Source organism: Chenopodium quinoa, unplaced genomic scaffold (genome assembly GCF_001683475.1).
Source record: "Chenopodium quinoa cultivar QQ74 unplaced genomic scaffold, ASM168347v1, whole genome shotgun sequence".
Lineage (NCBI taxonomy): Eukaryota > Viridiplantae > Streptophyta > Magnoliopsida > Caryophyllales > Amaranthaceae > Chenopodium > Chenopodium quinoa.
In genome coordinates, this window is record NW_018743032.1 from 47,048 (window position 1) to 64,172 (window position 17,125).

The window sequence follows — 17,125 nt, forward strand, 5'->3', positions numbered from 1 at the left end:
CCTAACTCTATTCCTTCAATATTTCACTTTGAATTTTAAGAGTTTAGTTTCACAACATGTTCTTAGGGACGAATTTCAAGGACGAAACATGTTTTTCGCAAATTATTGACTTGAATCGAACTCGACTCGAACCCGAGAATGACCCGACTTGGAAATGACCCGACTTGATTATAACCCGTAAATTATTGACTTGAACCAAACCCGACTTGAACCCGAGAATGACCCGACCTAATTATAACCCGTAAATAATTGACTTGAATCGAACCCGACTCTAACCCGAGAACGACCCTAACTCGTTTAAACCTGTAAAGACCCGAATTTAACCCTACCTATCTTTCACCCGACCCGAATGTAACCCGACCTTTTATTAACCCGACCTAAACCCGACTCAAACCCGATAATATGTATGACCTGACGTGACCCTACTCAAGCATGACCCAACCCGAACCCGACCCGCATATGTTATGACATTAACCCGTATTGATCCGACCGAGATGACCCGACTCACACTAACCCGACTCAAACCCGATCCATTTACCCGAATTGACAGCTCTAGCCAGGGCAAGGAAAACTAAAGAGCTTAAAATATTTAAAACGATGTCGTTAGGTAGGTCGTCCACCTTAAAATTTGCGCTTTGCGAGCTCGACCCAACTACACTATTATTGACCCTTGTCATGGACCAAACTAAATTGAATTACTAATAGCTATTTTCATAAATAGAGTAAATTTCGAAAACATAAAGAAAGATTTATTAAAACAACCCCATCACAAGACTTTTCACACTTTCGCTTCATTCAATAATCAAGCAACGTGAAAAGTATTTATCACTGGTTTGGTTTTCGGGGAGACTCATTTGGGTGTCTATAGACATCCACAATTCTAACAAAACAAAGGTGATCAACTATCCGGCTTGAAATAGTGAGGGTTTGAGTAAGCATAAAACAACATTTTTAGTTAAATATCCGAATTCGACCCATAACAAGTTTGAAAATTCTACTTTACCCGACAAAGTCTTTACTTTTTTTGCAGGTTTGGACATAAGGATTATTAAGACCCGGCCCGCCCGAATATTGATCACCTCTTATAACAAAAGACACCAAATATGTGAGCGTACACAATACTCCCTCCGTACTTAATAGAATGCCTCTTTCTCTTTATCATGTGAGAAATAAATACTCAAAAGAGGCATTATAGTAAGAGACGGAGGGAGTAGTTGTATGGATCACTTCCCATCATATAATAATTAGCAGTAATTAATTTGATTATGAAATTCCCATCATCTTTATCGTATAAACCGGGATTAAATCTTTATTAGTTACGGAGGGAACTGTATAATCTTTCGGAAACTTTGATCATTATCAAAACTCTGTTAATTTATTAATTTATTATTATTAATTTTCATAAATAAATATACACCTAAAAAAAAAAAAAAAAACCCATAGAGGCGGTGGTATTATAAAAATCCAAGTGCCATTTACACCTTATTCACACTTTTTGCTTGCAATTTGGATACAATCGAAGATCATTATATTTGTGGAAATACCCATCAAATAATTTTAATATTGTAAGTCAATTTTTCTCTTACAATCTTATCTTCATTAATTTTTGTATTTATTTTGAATTAAATTTAATGTTTGATTTTGATCGATTATATTGTAAATTTTTCATTATTTGGTGCAATTCTGACTCTTGTTTGTTGTGTTGAATTGGATTAGTAAGTCTGATACTTGTTTAAAAAAATTCTGATTTTTTTAAAAAAATTTGTCAGTGTTTTTCTTTTGTTGATGATCAATTCAAAATTGAAATATAATTATTTTTGATTTATTTATATCATATTCAGTGATTCTGTTTTATGGGTTTTTTTTTTGGATGATTGTAAATAGTTTGTTTGTGATGGTTTAATTGATATTAGTTTAATGCTCTAATTGTGACACAATAATCGAGCATTAGACTTAAATATAGTGTTGTTTTGATAGTTTAATTGATACTAGCTTTTTTGGATGATTGGATATGTTGTTGGTGATGATTTAAATTTGTACTAGTAGTTTATATGATCGCAATTGTGACACTTGATTGAATTTTTTAGTTTAAGCTCGAAAATATAGTGTTGTTTATGATGGTTTAATGTATGTATGGTTTATACAGGGTGGATGGTAGACAAGTTAATGGGGGATAGTATAACGGAAAGTAGGGGTCAGAAACGAGTAGAGATGGCGGAAGATTTGCCTGCAGATAAGCGGGCATGTAGTTCGCTGGAGTTTAGACCGAGTTCGTCGACTGTAACCCCTGAAACAGTTGTTAATGCGCGGAGTACAGCATTTGAGATGCGTGTTGGTGATATGGAAACTTCATCTTCATCTGCAGCTTCAGCCTCTGGACATTCTGAGGGTGATGGTGAGAGGGATTCTCCATATGGGTCATGTGATTCTGATGATATGGAGGATGATGATGATGATCGATATAGCAGTCTTCGTGAGCTTCAACGTAGTCGATCACAGAGTGATAGTGCCAGATTTGATGGGATTGTTTCTTGTTTGAGTAATGATGCTGAGCCTTCAGGACAATTAGCTGCTTTAACTGAACTTTGCAAACTTCTTTCGTTTTGTACTGAAGATTCAATATCAAGCTTGATAGCTGATCGATTTACTTCTGTCCTTGTAAAGTTGGCAAAGCATGAGAACAGCCCAGATATTATGCTTTTGTCTATCAGGGCTTTAACTTATTTATGTGATGTTTACCCACGTTCTTCTAGTTTACTTGTCAGGCATGAAGCAGTTCCTACTTTTTGTGAGAGACTGTTGATCATTGATTATCTTGATGTAGCTGAACAAGTATGTCTTCTCTCCATTTAACAAGCGACCCCATAATGTTAAAAACGTTTTAGCTGTATGTTATATGTTTGTTCGAATATGTTTTGTTTGATTCATGTTAGCCACTTGTTTCATGTAGTGCTTACAAGCATTGGAGAAAATTTCCCGTGATCAGCCACTTCCATGCCTGCAATCTGGGGCAATAACAGCTGTTTTAGGTTATATAGATTTCTTTTCTACTACCGTCCAGGTAAGTCACCGTGAGTTTATTGGCCAATATTTATATTTTTGTCTTATTTTTTCGTAACTTTAAATTGTATTTATTCATTTTTGTTTGTATTAGAGAACCGCACTACGCACTGTTGTCAATATATGTAAGAAGCTCCCATCTGAATGTCCTTCACCTGTCATGGAGGCAGTTCCTAGATTGTGTATGCTTTTGCAGTATGAAGATCAGCAGGTTTGTAAAGTGTCATTTGATATTTTATTTATTTGTATATCTATATTTTGTTATAGCCTTTGCTCCTGCCATGGATGTCACACATGTCACTTGTGACTTTCTTTTGCTCTTCTCTTCTCTTAATCAACTTTAATGTGTACTCTTCAGCTGGTAGAGCTTGTAGCTATTTGCTTGATCAAAGTAGGAGATTGTGTGAAGGACTCTCCGGGGATGTTGAGTGAGCTTTATGGTCATGGGCTCATTAATCAAGTCATTCATCTCATAGAATTTAATAGTCGAATCACTTTAAGCCAACCTACATACACCGTAAGTTGTGATTCTTTCATATTCAGAGCAGCTCTTCAGCAAGCATTTGCAAATTATTCCAGCCTTATAACTGAACTTTCGTTTCCTGTCTTGGAGAGAAAAGCACTGTAGTCATGTCTGTTTTGCTATGTTGTGATACAGGGTCTTGTTGGACTAGTTGCCAAAATTGCATCTAGATCAGCTGATGCTGTAAGAACTCTTTTTGAGCTTAAGATTGGAAGAATTGTAAAGGATGTTTTGTCAAATTCTGACGTTTCTCACGTAACTCCTTCCCCTCGTACAAAAGACAGCAATTGCTCTCTGGTTTGTGTTATTACTTCCCTTTCTTTTCTTATTAAAATTGTTAGATTTTGTGCCAATCTGTAATTTGATGCTTTCATCTGATATTTATTGTGTTGCTAAGGTTATAATGTGTGAACAATATTTGATGAATTGATAACAAGCAGTACAGAAGTGGTGGGTTTATAAGGTGGGAAAAATCTTTGGCATGGAGGGGCATTGTGATTAAAGAGAGTTATTAAAGCAGATTTTTTATACTGCATGTTCTATTTGGTGGGAGAAATTGGCTTTTACCCCAGATTTTTGAATAGAATATTCACAATATCATTATAGCTGTTGTAAATGTTATTAATGTATTATTAGATTAATTAATGATCAAGAGGTATCCTTGAAATTGTAAAATGATGAGGATGGGCATTGTGACCTTATAAAATATGGCAAGAACAATGTCATTGAAGATGCTATCTAAAATTTTCATTTATACATTAAAGATAAGATATATAATCTATAAATCTTCTGTTTAAAATACTAACATTTAAGGTTTCAAATAAGCCTAGAAACTTCCCTATTCTCTTTGGTCCATCAGAACCCATTATTACGTTTTAGTGGGATATATGTCTTTGCCAAAGAAGCCTCTTTCTTAAGAAGTGCTGTCCATAAGGAGGGCAAGAAATCCCCATAGGCAACACTACAAACTAAGCACCATATTCACACTTTCTTTGTTCTGTTGCTCCCTATCACGTCTTGTCTTCATCAATGTCATCGTAATCTCAAAATTTTGAAAAGATTACGAGCACATTGTGAGATTCAGGAAGGATGAGGGGAAAAACAAAGTGCACTGTGATTAATGCTTTTCAAGTTTGGAACCAAAGCTGTTTAGTGAACCCAAATTATCAAGTTGGTGAGATGTATGATGATGTCCCTTGCCTCTTGGAGTACTTACATGCGAAGCCTATTGGACTAATGGTGGAGGCTTAGGATGTGAGCCTGTGAATTTATACCAGATTACGTATGTGTCTGAATTGAAATTACTTCGAGGTTTCGATTCGAATGATATCTTGGGTGCTGAAAAACGAGACTATGCTTTGAATGGAAATAATAATAAAATATTTATGAACCGGCTAACTGGCTCATTATTTTTCTGACCTAAAATTGTGAAGGTTAATTTTTAACGTATCATCTAGATTCTAGAAATTTATCTACCTTGATGTAATACTCATCTATCTTACTTCTCAAATGAGCTGGCATCAATATTTTGGTGGATGAAAGTATAAATTATCAGCCTTTTATGTTTTAGGTGCATGAAGTTCTGAAGTTGCTGCATGGGCTGCTTCCTGAAGTAATCAGAAATACGAAGGAAGAACTCTTGTCAAGCACGGACAGAATATTGTTGGATCAGCCTGATATAATGCAGGAGTTTGGGACAGATATTCTTCCTACTTTGGTCCAGGTTAATCCACTAGTATTTAGACACATTGGCTACCCTCTTTGTTTCCTAGCCTCTGTGCTTTCTTAAGAGTTTTATATTTGTTTTATTTTATTATTTTTATTAATAAGTTTAATTTAATATTTATTACTGTATTCCTTTTGCAGGTAGTTAGCTCTGGTGCTAATCTGTATGTCTGCTATGGATGCCTTTCAGTTATCAGTAGATTATTTTATTATAGCAAACCTGAGACTCTTCTCATATTATTTGAGAGTATTAACATTGCAAGGTAAAAAATCCATGATCTATCTCTGGGCAAACATTTACCATTACCATTTTTTTTTTCATAATATATATAACATCTCTTTGAACTGCATGACAGCTTTTTGGCAGGAATTTTCACTCGAAATGATTATCATGTTCTGCTATTAGCTCTACAGATTGCAGACACTGTCCTGGAAAAGCTTTCTAATGTCTTAATACAATATTTCATCAAAGAAGGTGTTCTATTTGCAATTGATAACCTTCTCATGCCAGATAGTTGTTCACAGCAAACTTTTCCCATGACTGGCAGTAGCCAAAGTAAAAAGATTGCTGTGAAGGAGGTTGTGGGGTGCTTATGCTGTTTCTATCATACCAGAAAGTCACAGTCCACTATCGATTCTGAAAAATGCAAGGCTAACAAAGAATCTGTTATCAGCCTGGCTGAGCATCTGAAGACGAATTACTTCTCTGTAGAACTACATAGTTCTCAGAGCATAGTGACTGATTTACTTGAGGACCTTAGAAATGCTTCTCATACAATGAATGATTTTCTAAACATATCCCTAGACAGGGAAGCAGCTTCTCAGAGGGAAGAGAGACTGTGCAGTATTTTGGATAAAGTCATACTTCAACTTGGAGGGAATGTACCTGTTTCAACATTTGAGCTCATAGAAAGTGGCATTATCAAGGCATTATTGAACTACCTATCAAATGGTCAGTTTTTAAGCAGCTCATATGTCTCTGATGACCTAACGCAAGCTTATGGTGTACAAAAAAGATTTGAGGCCTTTGCAAGAATGTCTTTGTCGTCACCTGATTCAACCTCACGAAATTTACCATTGTCTTTGATTGTGAGAAAATTACACAGTGCCCTTTCAACTGTAGAAACTATGACTGTTATGACAGGTTATGCAACCAAGCAAAGAGGCTCTTATGCAACTGTTCCTAATGGACGCTCAACCACGTATCCGTCTCTCAAAGTCCGCTTTGTGAGGGGAGAAGAAGAATTGTGCTTAGGTGACTACTTGAAAGATGCTGTGACTGTTGATCCTTTTTGCCTTGTGGAGGAAATTGAACAATATCTACAGCCCAAAGTAGGCCAAACAAGAAAGGAATCTTCAGAAGCTGGTACCCAGGCGTCCCTTGAAGCAAAAACTGATTCTAATCAAGCTCCTCTTGGTGCTGCCTCCCATTCATGCAAAGGTGTTAAACATTTGGGATCAGGGAGCACTTGCACTGTTACGCCTGATTTGCAGGTTAGTTTCTTGCTTTAAATTGAGTCTTAATTTTTCATTTGGTTTCCATAATGACAATAGATGTAAAATATTCTCCTGTTCACTCTTTACTCGGTAACCTTGGTAATCTCATCTAGTTGTCCTTATTTTCATTTAAATGATGAAGTAGTATTTATCCTGTGTATGCATGGGTTGCGTTAATTTTTATTATTTTTATTATTGAGTTATATTAATGTAGCTAACCTCACTTATGGGATTAAGGCTTTAATTGATTGATTGAGTTATATTAATGTACACTATTTTATTAAAATATATTTCTACAATGCTTATTCAAAATCTAAGACCTTTTTTTTTTTTTTTTTTTTTTTTCCAAAATGTAAATATCTTCAAGTTAGAAATTATATATTTTTGTAAAAATACTAATGAATTGAAGTTCAAGGCAAACTAAGCAGTAAATGGAAGCTAAAAAGGGGTTAATGCAACCATTTACAATCAAATAATAATAGTAATAATAAATAAATAAAAATAAAAAAAGGATATTTAGAATGGCCAGTGAAACTAAAATTGTCAGTCATATTTTATCAATGTAAAAAAAATTGAAACAAAGTCAGTGGAAGAGAGTGTGTTAATGCAACCATTTACAATCAAATAATAATAGTAATAATAAATAAATAAAAATAAAAAAAGGATATTTAGAATGGCCAGTGAAACTAAAGTTGTCAGTCATATTTTATCAATGTAAAAAAAAAAAATTGAAACAAAGTCAGTGGAAGAGAGTGTGTTAATGCAACCATTTACAATCAAATAATAATAGTAATAATAAATAAATAAAAATAAAAAAAGGATATTTAGAATGGCCAGTGAAACAAAAATTGTCAGTCATATTTTATCAATGTAAAAAAAATTGAAACAAAGTCAGTGGAAGAGAGTGTGTTAATGCAACCATTTACAATAAAATAATAATAGTAATTATAAATAAATAAAAATAAAAAAAAAGGATATTTAGAATGGCCAGTGAAACTAAAATTGTCAGTCATATTTTATCAATGTAAAGAAAATTGAAACAAAGTCAGTGGAAGAGAGTGTGTTTCACTTTGTTAAATCAGGGGGTGAAACTAACAACTTATTGAATAGGCAAGATGGTTTAAAAAAATTGGAAATACCTGGAAGAAGAAAATATGCATGGTGGTTATTTTACAAAATATTAAATTAAATGGAAATACTTTAGGTGGGAGGGCCACGTGGCATCATGTAAGCAAATTTATCTTTTTTTTTTTTTTTTGTAAAAAAAAATATTAGTATAGATTGCTACTATTTATTTATAAAAGCAGTGGCATTGTGCCGTTTCCGATGTCTTTTAATTGTAAATTTTATTTCGAAAGAGTTTCAATTAATATGGGGGAGCTAATTGAAGAGAACTGAAACAGTGGAGCATATAATTAAAATGAGGGTTTTGACTTGCAAATTACTCAAGTTAGAAGCAGCAATAATCAGAAAACAAGCTTTAGTTGGAGGTTTTTGTCTGATCTATGATTGTCTAATTGCTGTGCTGTGCCACCTCTAACACTTGCTTAATCTGTTCATGAGCTCAGATTGCAATTCTCTGCCAATCATGCTCTCTATCATAATAATTGGTTTTCATGCTTGAGGATTTGTATTAATGTCTGGGAATTTGGTAAATGTTATCTTAGAGCTCCCCTTCTCACCTATGGTCTCATATCATGCCAGATTGCCAGCTTGGTTTTAAAAAGTGCACCTCGGGCGCGCCTAGGTGCGCCTCACTCCCAGGCTCTAAGAAATGGGCTTTAGCTAGGCGAGGTCACCCACGGAAGGCGCGCGCCTCAAAGCGCCTTTGGTAATGTACGCCTTTGCGCCTCAAGGAAAATAACTAAGATATAAGTTATAAATTGAAGAATGATGGACACTTTTTCAAATTTACACTACCTTAGCGTTACATATATTATTATTTAATTTATTATGAATCTTTTTAATTGGTATTTAGTACAATCAAAGTAAAAAATAATTTGAAATAAATATGTAAATACATGCGCCTTGCATACAAAAGGCGTGCGCCTTCGCCTTGTGCCTCGCTCCTAGGCTGCAAGGACCATTTGTGCCTTGGTGCGCCTTGCGCCTTTTAAAACTAAGATTGCCAGGTTCAAAGAAATTCATCTGGTTCATTCCTTGTCTATTCCTGAGTCCTGATAGTTATAGTTTGTGTTTGATATCAGTATACCATCTATTTTTCTACCCTGCATTAAACAAAGATCTTATGATTCTCTTTTTAGAACCTTTGTATTGAAGAAAAAACAGCGTTATTTTTTAAATTATTGTGGTAATACATATGAATTTTGTTTGTGATTTGAAATTACATTAGTTAGGGAATTAGTTTTCAAGCTTCATTCATCATGAGCTACCTGTTGTTTAGTGATTTAAATACTTTAAACAAATCTTTTAATAATTAGTAGATTTGTGTTATTCAGTGAAGCATTATTTAGGTGTTGGAGGTAGACAAAGGTGGCCTGAGTTTGTTGCTAACTAGTAGCTTGATTAACCCAAAAGCATTAGGTGCAAATGTAGGGAGAGGGAATGAAATTAGAAGATCTTACCTCTTAATACATATTTGGTCAAATCATTAACAAACAAAGCTAAAAGTAACCAAACAAATGTAAAGTTTATTGTCAATTTTTAAAACCAATGTTACCCTAGTCGCGATCTAAGTATTAAACTCCATAGTAGTAGTGTGCTAGTGTCTGGAGGTATAAGTTGTTGAGAAATGATTTTGCCATTTCTGATGGTAAAGGAATCCGTGTGAGAGCATTGAAGCAGGCAGGAAATTCTTTAAGAAAGAACTCTTCTTTCTCAAAAGTCACCAGCCTTATGTTTTGGAGGGAGATCAGAACTGAGATGCAACATTATCGTTGCTTTCTAAACATTTAGCAGTGTGGCAATTTGTGATAGTTAACTACATGGCATAGGATTATCATAGTGGATTTATCACTAATGGAGATTTTTGCCATAGCTCCATGGCACAATGGTAAAGAGAATAACGTAAATAACTGAAGGGAAATCAATCAAAATTCTTTTACTCTGTGTAGCTGGATTATGGGTTTTTTGAGAGAAAGGTCTCTAGAGAAAACCACGTGTCCAAACAAGAATTAAATCCTAGTCGAGTACCGTATTGTTTATCCAGTGTTCATGTAATTTGTCATGGACATCTTAATCAATTTGGACATCCAAATCAGAATTTAGTTATTCTTTCTTCACTATTATCATGCATGGGGTTAGCTGCTTCAATGCATATTTTTAAATTATTGTTAAATGTTTAGTATTCATTCATGCTTGGCAGCAATAATTTTTTTATTTTTATTTTTGAGAAAAGACTCTACCTTCACCATATGAAATATGGTAAGTAATAATAGCATGGTAGTTTGAATTTGACCTGATCTTTCTTATTTTCTTCATTTGCAAAAGATTTGATTATCTATTGAATGATTTTAGAGGTTGATTTTTTCCAAAAAAATAAAAATAAAAATAAAAATAAAATTATAACGTCACTAACTTTTTCTTATGAAATTAAAACTCTATTTATGTTTGAAAGAGAGCAAAAATGAAATTCTTATTTTTTAAATCAAAAATAAATTTTATAATTTGGGATTACTTAACTGCAAACAAAATAAATGTAAAGCAACGGAACAACTATATCGTTTTGAAACTAAGAAAATAAAGGTGTTATTTGCGTGCTATTTCGTATATTTGCTCTTCAATTTGTCACATTGTGCGAAATTGAATAACTTTGTTTCATGGTAAAACCCGTAAGCTCTTGTTATGAGGCCTAAATGGGAAATTTTTTTGCTGGAATCGTAAGAATTTGAAATTGTACGAAACCTTCACAGGGACTTAGGGACAAAGAATGGGGAAACAGTTATACCGGAAGCTGTAACAGGATGTTTTCATGTCAGCAATATAATTACTAAAAAAAGATCAATATTTAGAATTATAAACATCTTATAACTTTCTAACTAGAAATACTTTTGGTGGTTGATCTAAAACCAGCCCATTATGTATGTATTTCAGCATGTCAAATATTAAACAACTTATTAGAAACAAAAGAATTATGTAACAAAATCCTTCATGCTTTGGGGGTTTTCTCAGCATCAAATAACATGTACTAAGGTTTATTACCTTTATGTGACTTGTTCAGATTATGAGCTGGAACAAAAACAAAAGAAAGGAATGATTATTTTTTTTTAATTTTCAATACTTGTGAATAATATGAAACTCCAGTTACTACCTATAAATTTCAAAATGAAAAAGAATATGTTGATCTATTCGGTATGGTTTCTGTAGGTAGAATCACTGGCCTACTGCTTTAGCCTATTGACCACTCTTGGTTTATAAATCTTATTAGAATCTACTACTACTTGCAGGAAAATGGTGATGATAAATCTCATAGCTCAGCTATGGACATATCTGATGTGGGGCAGACAAAGGTTATTGGAGCCGCAGAAGTATCAAGTGAAGTTCAATCTGTGAGTTGTCTGCTTTCTAATTAAGTGTCCTCAAATCTGTTGTTTTGCACTATTGTCTGAAAGCTATCCAAATATCAATATTACCTGGCCTCCAAAAACTGGCTACTTCATAAATCTATTAGTGCTGTAATGGAACTGTGATTAACTTCTAATGCTTTGGCTGTTTCAGGGATCTCTAGAAGAGGAAATTCCGTTACCAAATGCAACTGAAAACCTAATAGGTGAGTGGGCTTGACATGTTATGTCTTGGATAGTGAAATTTCTTGTTCAGATTTCTTTCCATCTTGAATTATTTTAAAATCATTGTAAAATTACTCGTTTGATGTGTGCAGAAACTAGCTCTACCTGCCTATGTGGTGATAATGAAAATAGTAGGAAGGGCCTGTCTCAAGCATCCTTCAACAAAGAGTATATTCCATTAAAGTTGGCACTTTACCTCGATGGAGAGTTGTTAGAATCTTCATCTACCCTATACCAAGAAATTCTTGAAAGACGAGTGAATGGTTCAAAATTGTGGACTAGTACACACACAATAACGTATAGGAGAGTAGCAGGTAATGAGACAAGGAGTCTTAAGGAGTCTAGTAACATGTATGGCGATGCTACAATAGATAAAGTTTTGTTATGCCGGCAAGTTATGCCACTTTTCTCCAACATATTTTCTCATGGACTTGGTTCGAAGCTGGGTTCATCAAGTACTTCAAGTGATATATTGTTGCTCCTCAGATGTTTGGAAATGATGAACCGCTTTTCATATCATTTGGTGTCTTATGAAAGAATGAATGCTTTTGCTGAAGGTAAAATAGACGATTTGGATGAGTTAAAAGTAGCACTTCCTAGATTGTCACAGTATGAATTTGTGAGCAGCAGATTGTCAGACAAATTAGAACAACAGATGCGGGATCCCTCATCAGTCCATGTTGGAGCCATGCCATTGTGGTGTAGTCAGTTGATTGCTAGATGCCCATTCTTATTCAGCTTTGAGGCAAGATGCAAGTTTTTTCAGTTGGCAGCATTTGGTAAAGTGCAAATCCCTACGTCATCTCCTAGTGATTCAAATTCATCTAGAGACAGGAGAGCTTCTGTTGGTAGTCCACCTCGTAAGAAGTTCCTGGTATGTCGGGAACGTGTTTTGGAGTCAGCTGCTCAAATGATGGATCTTTCTGCACAAAAGAAGGTAGTTATTGAGGTGGAATACAGTGAAGAAGTTGGTACAGGTCTCGGTCCAACACTGGAATTTTACACATTAGTAAGTCATGAGTTTCAAAAGGCTGGCTTGGGTATGTGGAGAGGTGATTATATATCATCTACTAACAGTTGCAGTAAGCAGGATTCTAGTTCCAGATTGATGGTATCTACTTCTGGACTATTTCCTCGCCCTTGGTCACAGACGTCAAGCAACATAAATGGGATTGAGTTTTCTGATGTTATTAAAAAGTTTAAGCTGTTGGGACAAATTGTTGGAAAAGCTCTTCAAGATGGAAGAGTATTGGATATTCCTTTCTCCGTAGCATTTTATAAACTTGTTTTAGGGAAGGTAATACTATTGAGTTTTATCACCACTCAACCAACCAACCCCCCCCCCCCCCCCCCAAAAAAAAAAATATAATAATAAGACCATCTCCAATGGTGAGACTTGAGGGAGTTTATTTAGGAGAGAGATTTTTTTTTGCAAAGGATACCAATTAGTTGGTATCTAAACTTAGCAACTCCAAAAGAAAGATGCTAAGTTTAGATACTTAACTTTGATTCTCATTTGACAAAAAGTGTGGGCCCTTATCAATCTTATAATAAAAAAACTGGACTAAGGAGGTTGGATTTGCTTTTGGCTTTTTGACTTAGGTGCTTTTTTCATCAGTAATGTTGTTTATGTTATGTTAGGAACTCTCTCTGTGTGATATTCAATCGTTTGATCCTGATCTTGGAAGAATTTTGCTGGAGTTTAAGGCTCTTGTTAACAGACAAAAATGTGAATCTGCATGTGGGGATAATACTGCTCATGTTGATGGTTTGAGGTTCTGGTGTACAAAGATTGAAGATCTATGTCTTGATTATACTCTCCCTGGTTACCCTGAATATGTCCTTTCATCTGGGATGGATGACGTGATGGTTCGGATCAATTATTCTTCAATACTGCTTCAACTCTTTAAGCATAATAGGTTTTCAGCATATCAGGCTTACAAACTGCTTCCCTTTTGTGTAGGTTAACATCAACAATCTGGAGGAGTATATTTCTTTTGTTTTGGATGCTACATTACAAACTGGAATATCTAGACAAGTGGAAGCTTTTAAATCAGGATTGAATCAGGTTTGGATTTGTAATGCTTGTAAGATTTTTGAGTTTGGCTTATTTGTTTATTTTAGGTTTAAAGTCTTAAATTAAGAAGTGTTGTTTGCTATTTGGTTGCACCTTACAACCTTCAGTATGGATTGGATCATTGCTGTAGTTTCAATCATGAATGAATCTTGGGACGTCTTAAAATGTGATTTACTTCCTCTGTTTCTTTTAACTTGCAACACCCTTCTAGGCATGCAACTTGCAAGGATTGGTTTTAAATACGTTGTATAAGTTCCTTCTTCTTGCATGATTCATAACATGCTATGATATATATATATATATCCTTGCTGTAAGTTTACACAAACTTATCAATTACGTCTCACTATACTTTAGACAAACATTTACAAACACCACAAGTCCACAATTATTAAATAGAACTAGTGAATGCAATATGAGATGTAATAATCATGATAAAACATTAAACACAAAAATATATAATAAGTAATGCACCTAAAAACTTTGTACACATGCAATGAGTAAATTATTTATCTACGACTCATACATGCACATAAATGTAAGACTCATACATGCAAGATATTGTACAGTGTGGGTTAAAAATCCATGTTTTTTATCAGACTTATGGCCCGTAATAATCCTTTGATCATCATAATTCATATTATGTTGGACTTCTGGTCCATAATAAGCCTTTAAACTCTACCAATATGTCGACATCAAAAGTGGACACTTATTTCAAATCCTCTTTTATCAAGCGCACTCATTTTGCATATGCATGATATTCATCGGTTCCATCATATACCGGTATCATAACATTCTTACATTCAGCAATGCTATTTTATCATGATATCTGAATACATTTTAATTGGTACCATCATAACTTTTCTCAGTTTAATCTAATCCTTCACATTCTAGAATGGACATCCACACGCTATTAAATATTATTACATAACATTTATTATATTATTTATTTTTTTATAATGAAGATGAACTAATTTTTTTTATCATGTTATGTCTACTTTACTGTAGAAACAGAATATGGTTTCTCTCTAATAATATGAACTCTTTTCAGGCAATATCTGATAAGCATCTTCAACTTTTTACTGAGGAGGAGCTTGAGCATTTGCTTTGTGGAGAACATGATTCTTGGCTTGTATGTGTCCATGGATAACATGCTAATTTGTTTTGTTGAAGCTGGTGAATATTTTTGTTTCTTACTTTAAATTTTATGGTGGATTTCAGTCGGTTGACCTGTTTGATCATATCAAGTTTGATCATGGATATACGGCTGGCAGCAGTCCAATCATCAATGTAAACTTTCAAGTTCCCATCTAATTATGTACTTTAGAACATTATGCAATTCTTTGTGTATACAATCAACTTACTGTCTACTTTTGGCGGATTTCAGTTATTGGAGGTTATCAGTGAGTTCACCTATGAGCAAAGACGTGCTTTTCTTCAGTTTGTGACTGGTGCACCCCGGCTACCCCCTGGTGGTTTGGCTTCCCTTAATCCAAAGCTGACAATTGTGCGCAAGGTCTTATAATCTGAATTATTAGCTTATTGAATAATTATTATGTTTGAAAAAATTGTTGCATATACTAAAATTGGCGGATTGGATTCCCATGATACTTTCATTAGAAAATGATGAGATTATGTGAGAGACAACTAAAACAAAGGTTATATTGTTAAAATCAATATGAAATCCTTATATGACTACTAATCCTAACGGAGGGATTAATATTTTCTCGTTTCCTTGATTATGTTCGCACTTCAAAATTTTTAATATTGTTATGAGAAAGTAAGAAACATAACATATTACGAAACTGATAGTTATATTGAGACCTAAAGCATGACTTGCCCTTAGAAGTAAACCTGAGCTTTTCAATCCTTAATTCTCAGTGTGCTTCAAAATTGTTTGGCATTTCTATTCCATCTACTTTTCTGACTTGTTCTTTGCTTATGCAGCATTCAAGCAACTTCCCTGATGCAGACTTGCCTAGCGTCATGACATGTGCTAATTATCTTAAGCTACCACCATATTCTTCCAAGGTGATATGCCATGGCCATATATTATTTCTCTCTCTTTTTTTTTTTGTTCTTCTGTATTACTTTACCGTTTCGAATAGATGTTACATCCTGAAACCTTTGTGCAGGAGAATTTGAAAGAGAAGCTTTTATATGCCATAACAGAAGGGCAAGGTTCATTTCATCTGTCATAGCCTGAACTAAGATAGGTACCTGCATCGTGGATTTGTAATTACTAGGCTAGATTAGAGGTAGAGCTGTACATACAAGGAACCAAAATGACATGATGGTGGAAGAATAGCTGATAATGCCCGGCAAGAGAAAGAGATGACCTCCATTTCTGACTTACACTGAACTTTGTATATAGCAGGTGCATATATATTCAGTCGGTTGTTTTAGCCTTTTAGGAGTTGTACAGGTAGGAGTTTAAGCGCTTTAGGTATCTCTTTCTACGTCCTTTTTTCTATCGTTGTGAATTGAACATCAATTCTAGTAATTTCTAATCATGGATATGACTACATGTATATATTTATTGAGTAAACTCTGTTTCAGTGGTTTCCCTGTGTTTATAGTTTATGGCTTTTGAACTTGGAAATATCTAGCTATTTGCTTGCATTTTTGGTTTCACATACTTTTGTGCAGGGGAAAAATAATAACATTTGTTGATTTTCTGCACTCCGATACCTAAATATTATGCAGTCTCATACTATATTTAGGAATATGATATACTTACTACCTCCGTTAGCAGTTATTTGCATTAAAGGGTGTCTGCGCGGACTCCTAGACAAAACTTCTTAAACATGATTATTAAAAGTTATGGCCATGCAATTAATTATTAATCAAATTTTTTTAAAAAACAAACTGTAATCAAACCAAAACCATCTAGACCACCACCACATGCCACTCAGAATCACAACCTATGCCACCTAGAACCCATGAATCACCACCCACGCCACCCACAAATCGCCGAAACCACTCACAAACCACCGAAATCCACCTAAAACCACGAAAACCACCAGATCTGAAACCTAAAAACCAAACCCACCCACGAAACAGCCACTTGCGAACCTCCTAAACCCACGAAACAACCACATGCGAACCACTTAAACCCACGAAACAACACGCCACGAACCACCCAGAAAAGCCACCAACACCACGAACTACCAACACCCACACACGACCCACTAATACCCACACACAAACCACCAACACCCACGAACCACCAGCACCCATGAAATAACCACCTACCAGATCTAACGAACCCTACACACAAACTAGATCTACTAAACCCACCCACGAAATAAGTAGAAATGAGGGATGAGAAATGAAGAAGGAAATGAGAAATGAAGACGGAAGAAGATGAAGATGGAGGAGAGAGATGGTGTGTTGATAAAATTAGGGATGAATCAGATTTTTTTGGGATAGAAGTTTAGATAATTGAGTTTGACTATAGTTATAATAATTTGTAATTATTTGTAGTGTTATGTGTTA

General features: G+C 34.7%; 1 protein-coding gene across 1 annotated transcript; it reads left to right on the top strand.

Moving 5' to 3' along the window:
- The first annotated feature begins 1,269 nt into the window (after positions 1–1,269).
- On the top strand, positions 1,270–16,203 carry LOC110730372 (E3 ubiquitin-protein ligase UPL4-like). Its single transcript, XM_021910160.1, has 19 exons — positions 1,270–1,565; positions 2,147–2,832; positions 2,951–3,061; positions 3,155–3,271; positions 3,419–3,577; positions 3,719–3,880; positions 5,154–5,306; positions 5,450–5,571; positions 5,665–6,802; positions 11,212–11,313; positions 11,483–11,534; positions 11,646–12,850; positions 13,195–13,422; positions 13,517–13,621; positions 14,679–14,759; positions 14,849–14,917; positions 15,015–15,143; positions 15,575–15,658; positions 15,763–16,203. The coding sequence occupies exons 2-19, from the start codon at positions 2,152–2,154 to the stop codon at positions 15,826–15,828; spliced, it is 4,764 nt and encodes a 1,587-aa protein (XP_021765852.1). The 5' UTR covers positions 1,270–1,565; positions 2,147–2,151; the 3' UTR covers positions 15,829–16,203.
- Positions 16,204–17,125: the final 922 nt, after the last annotated feature.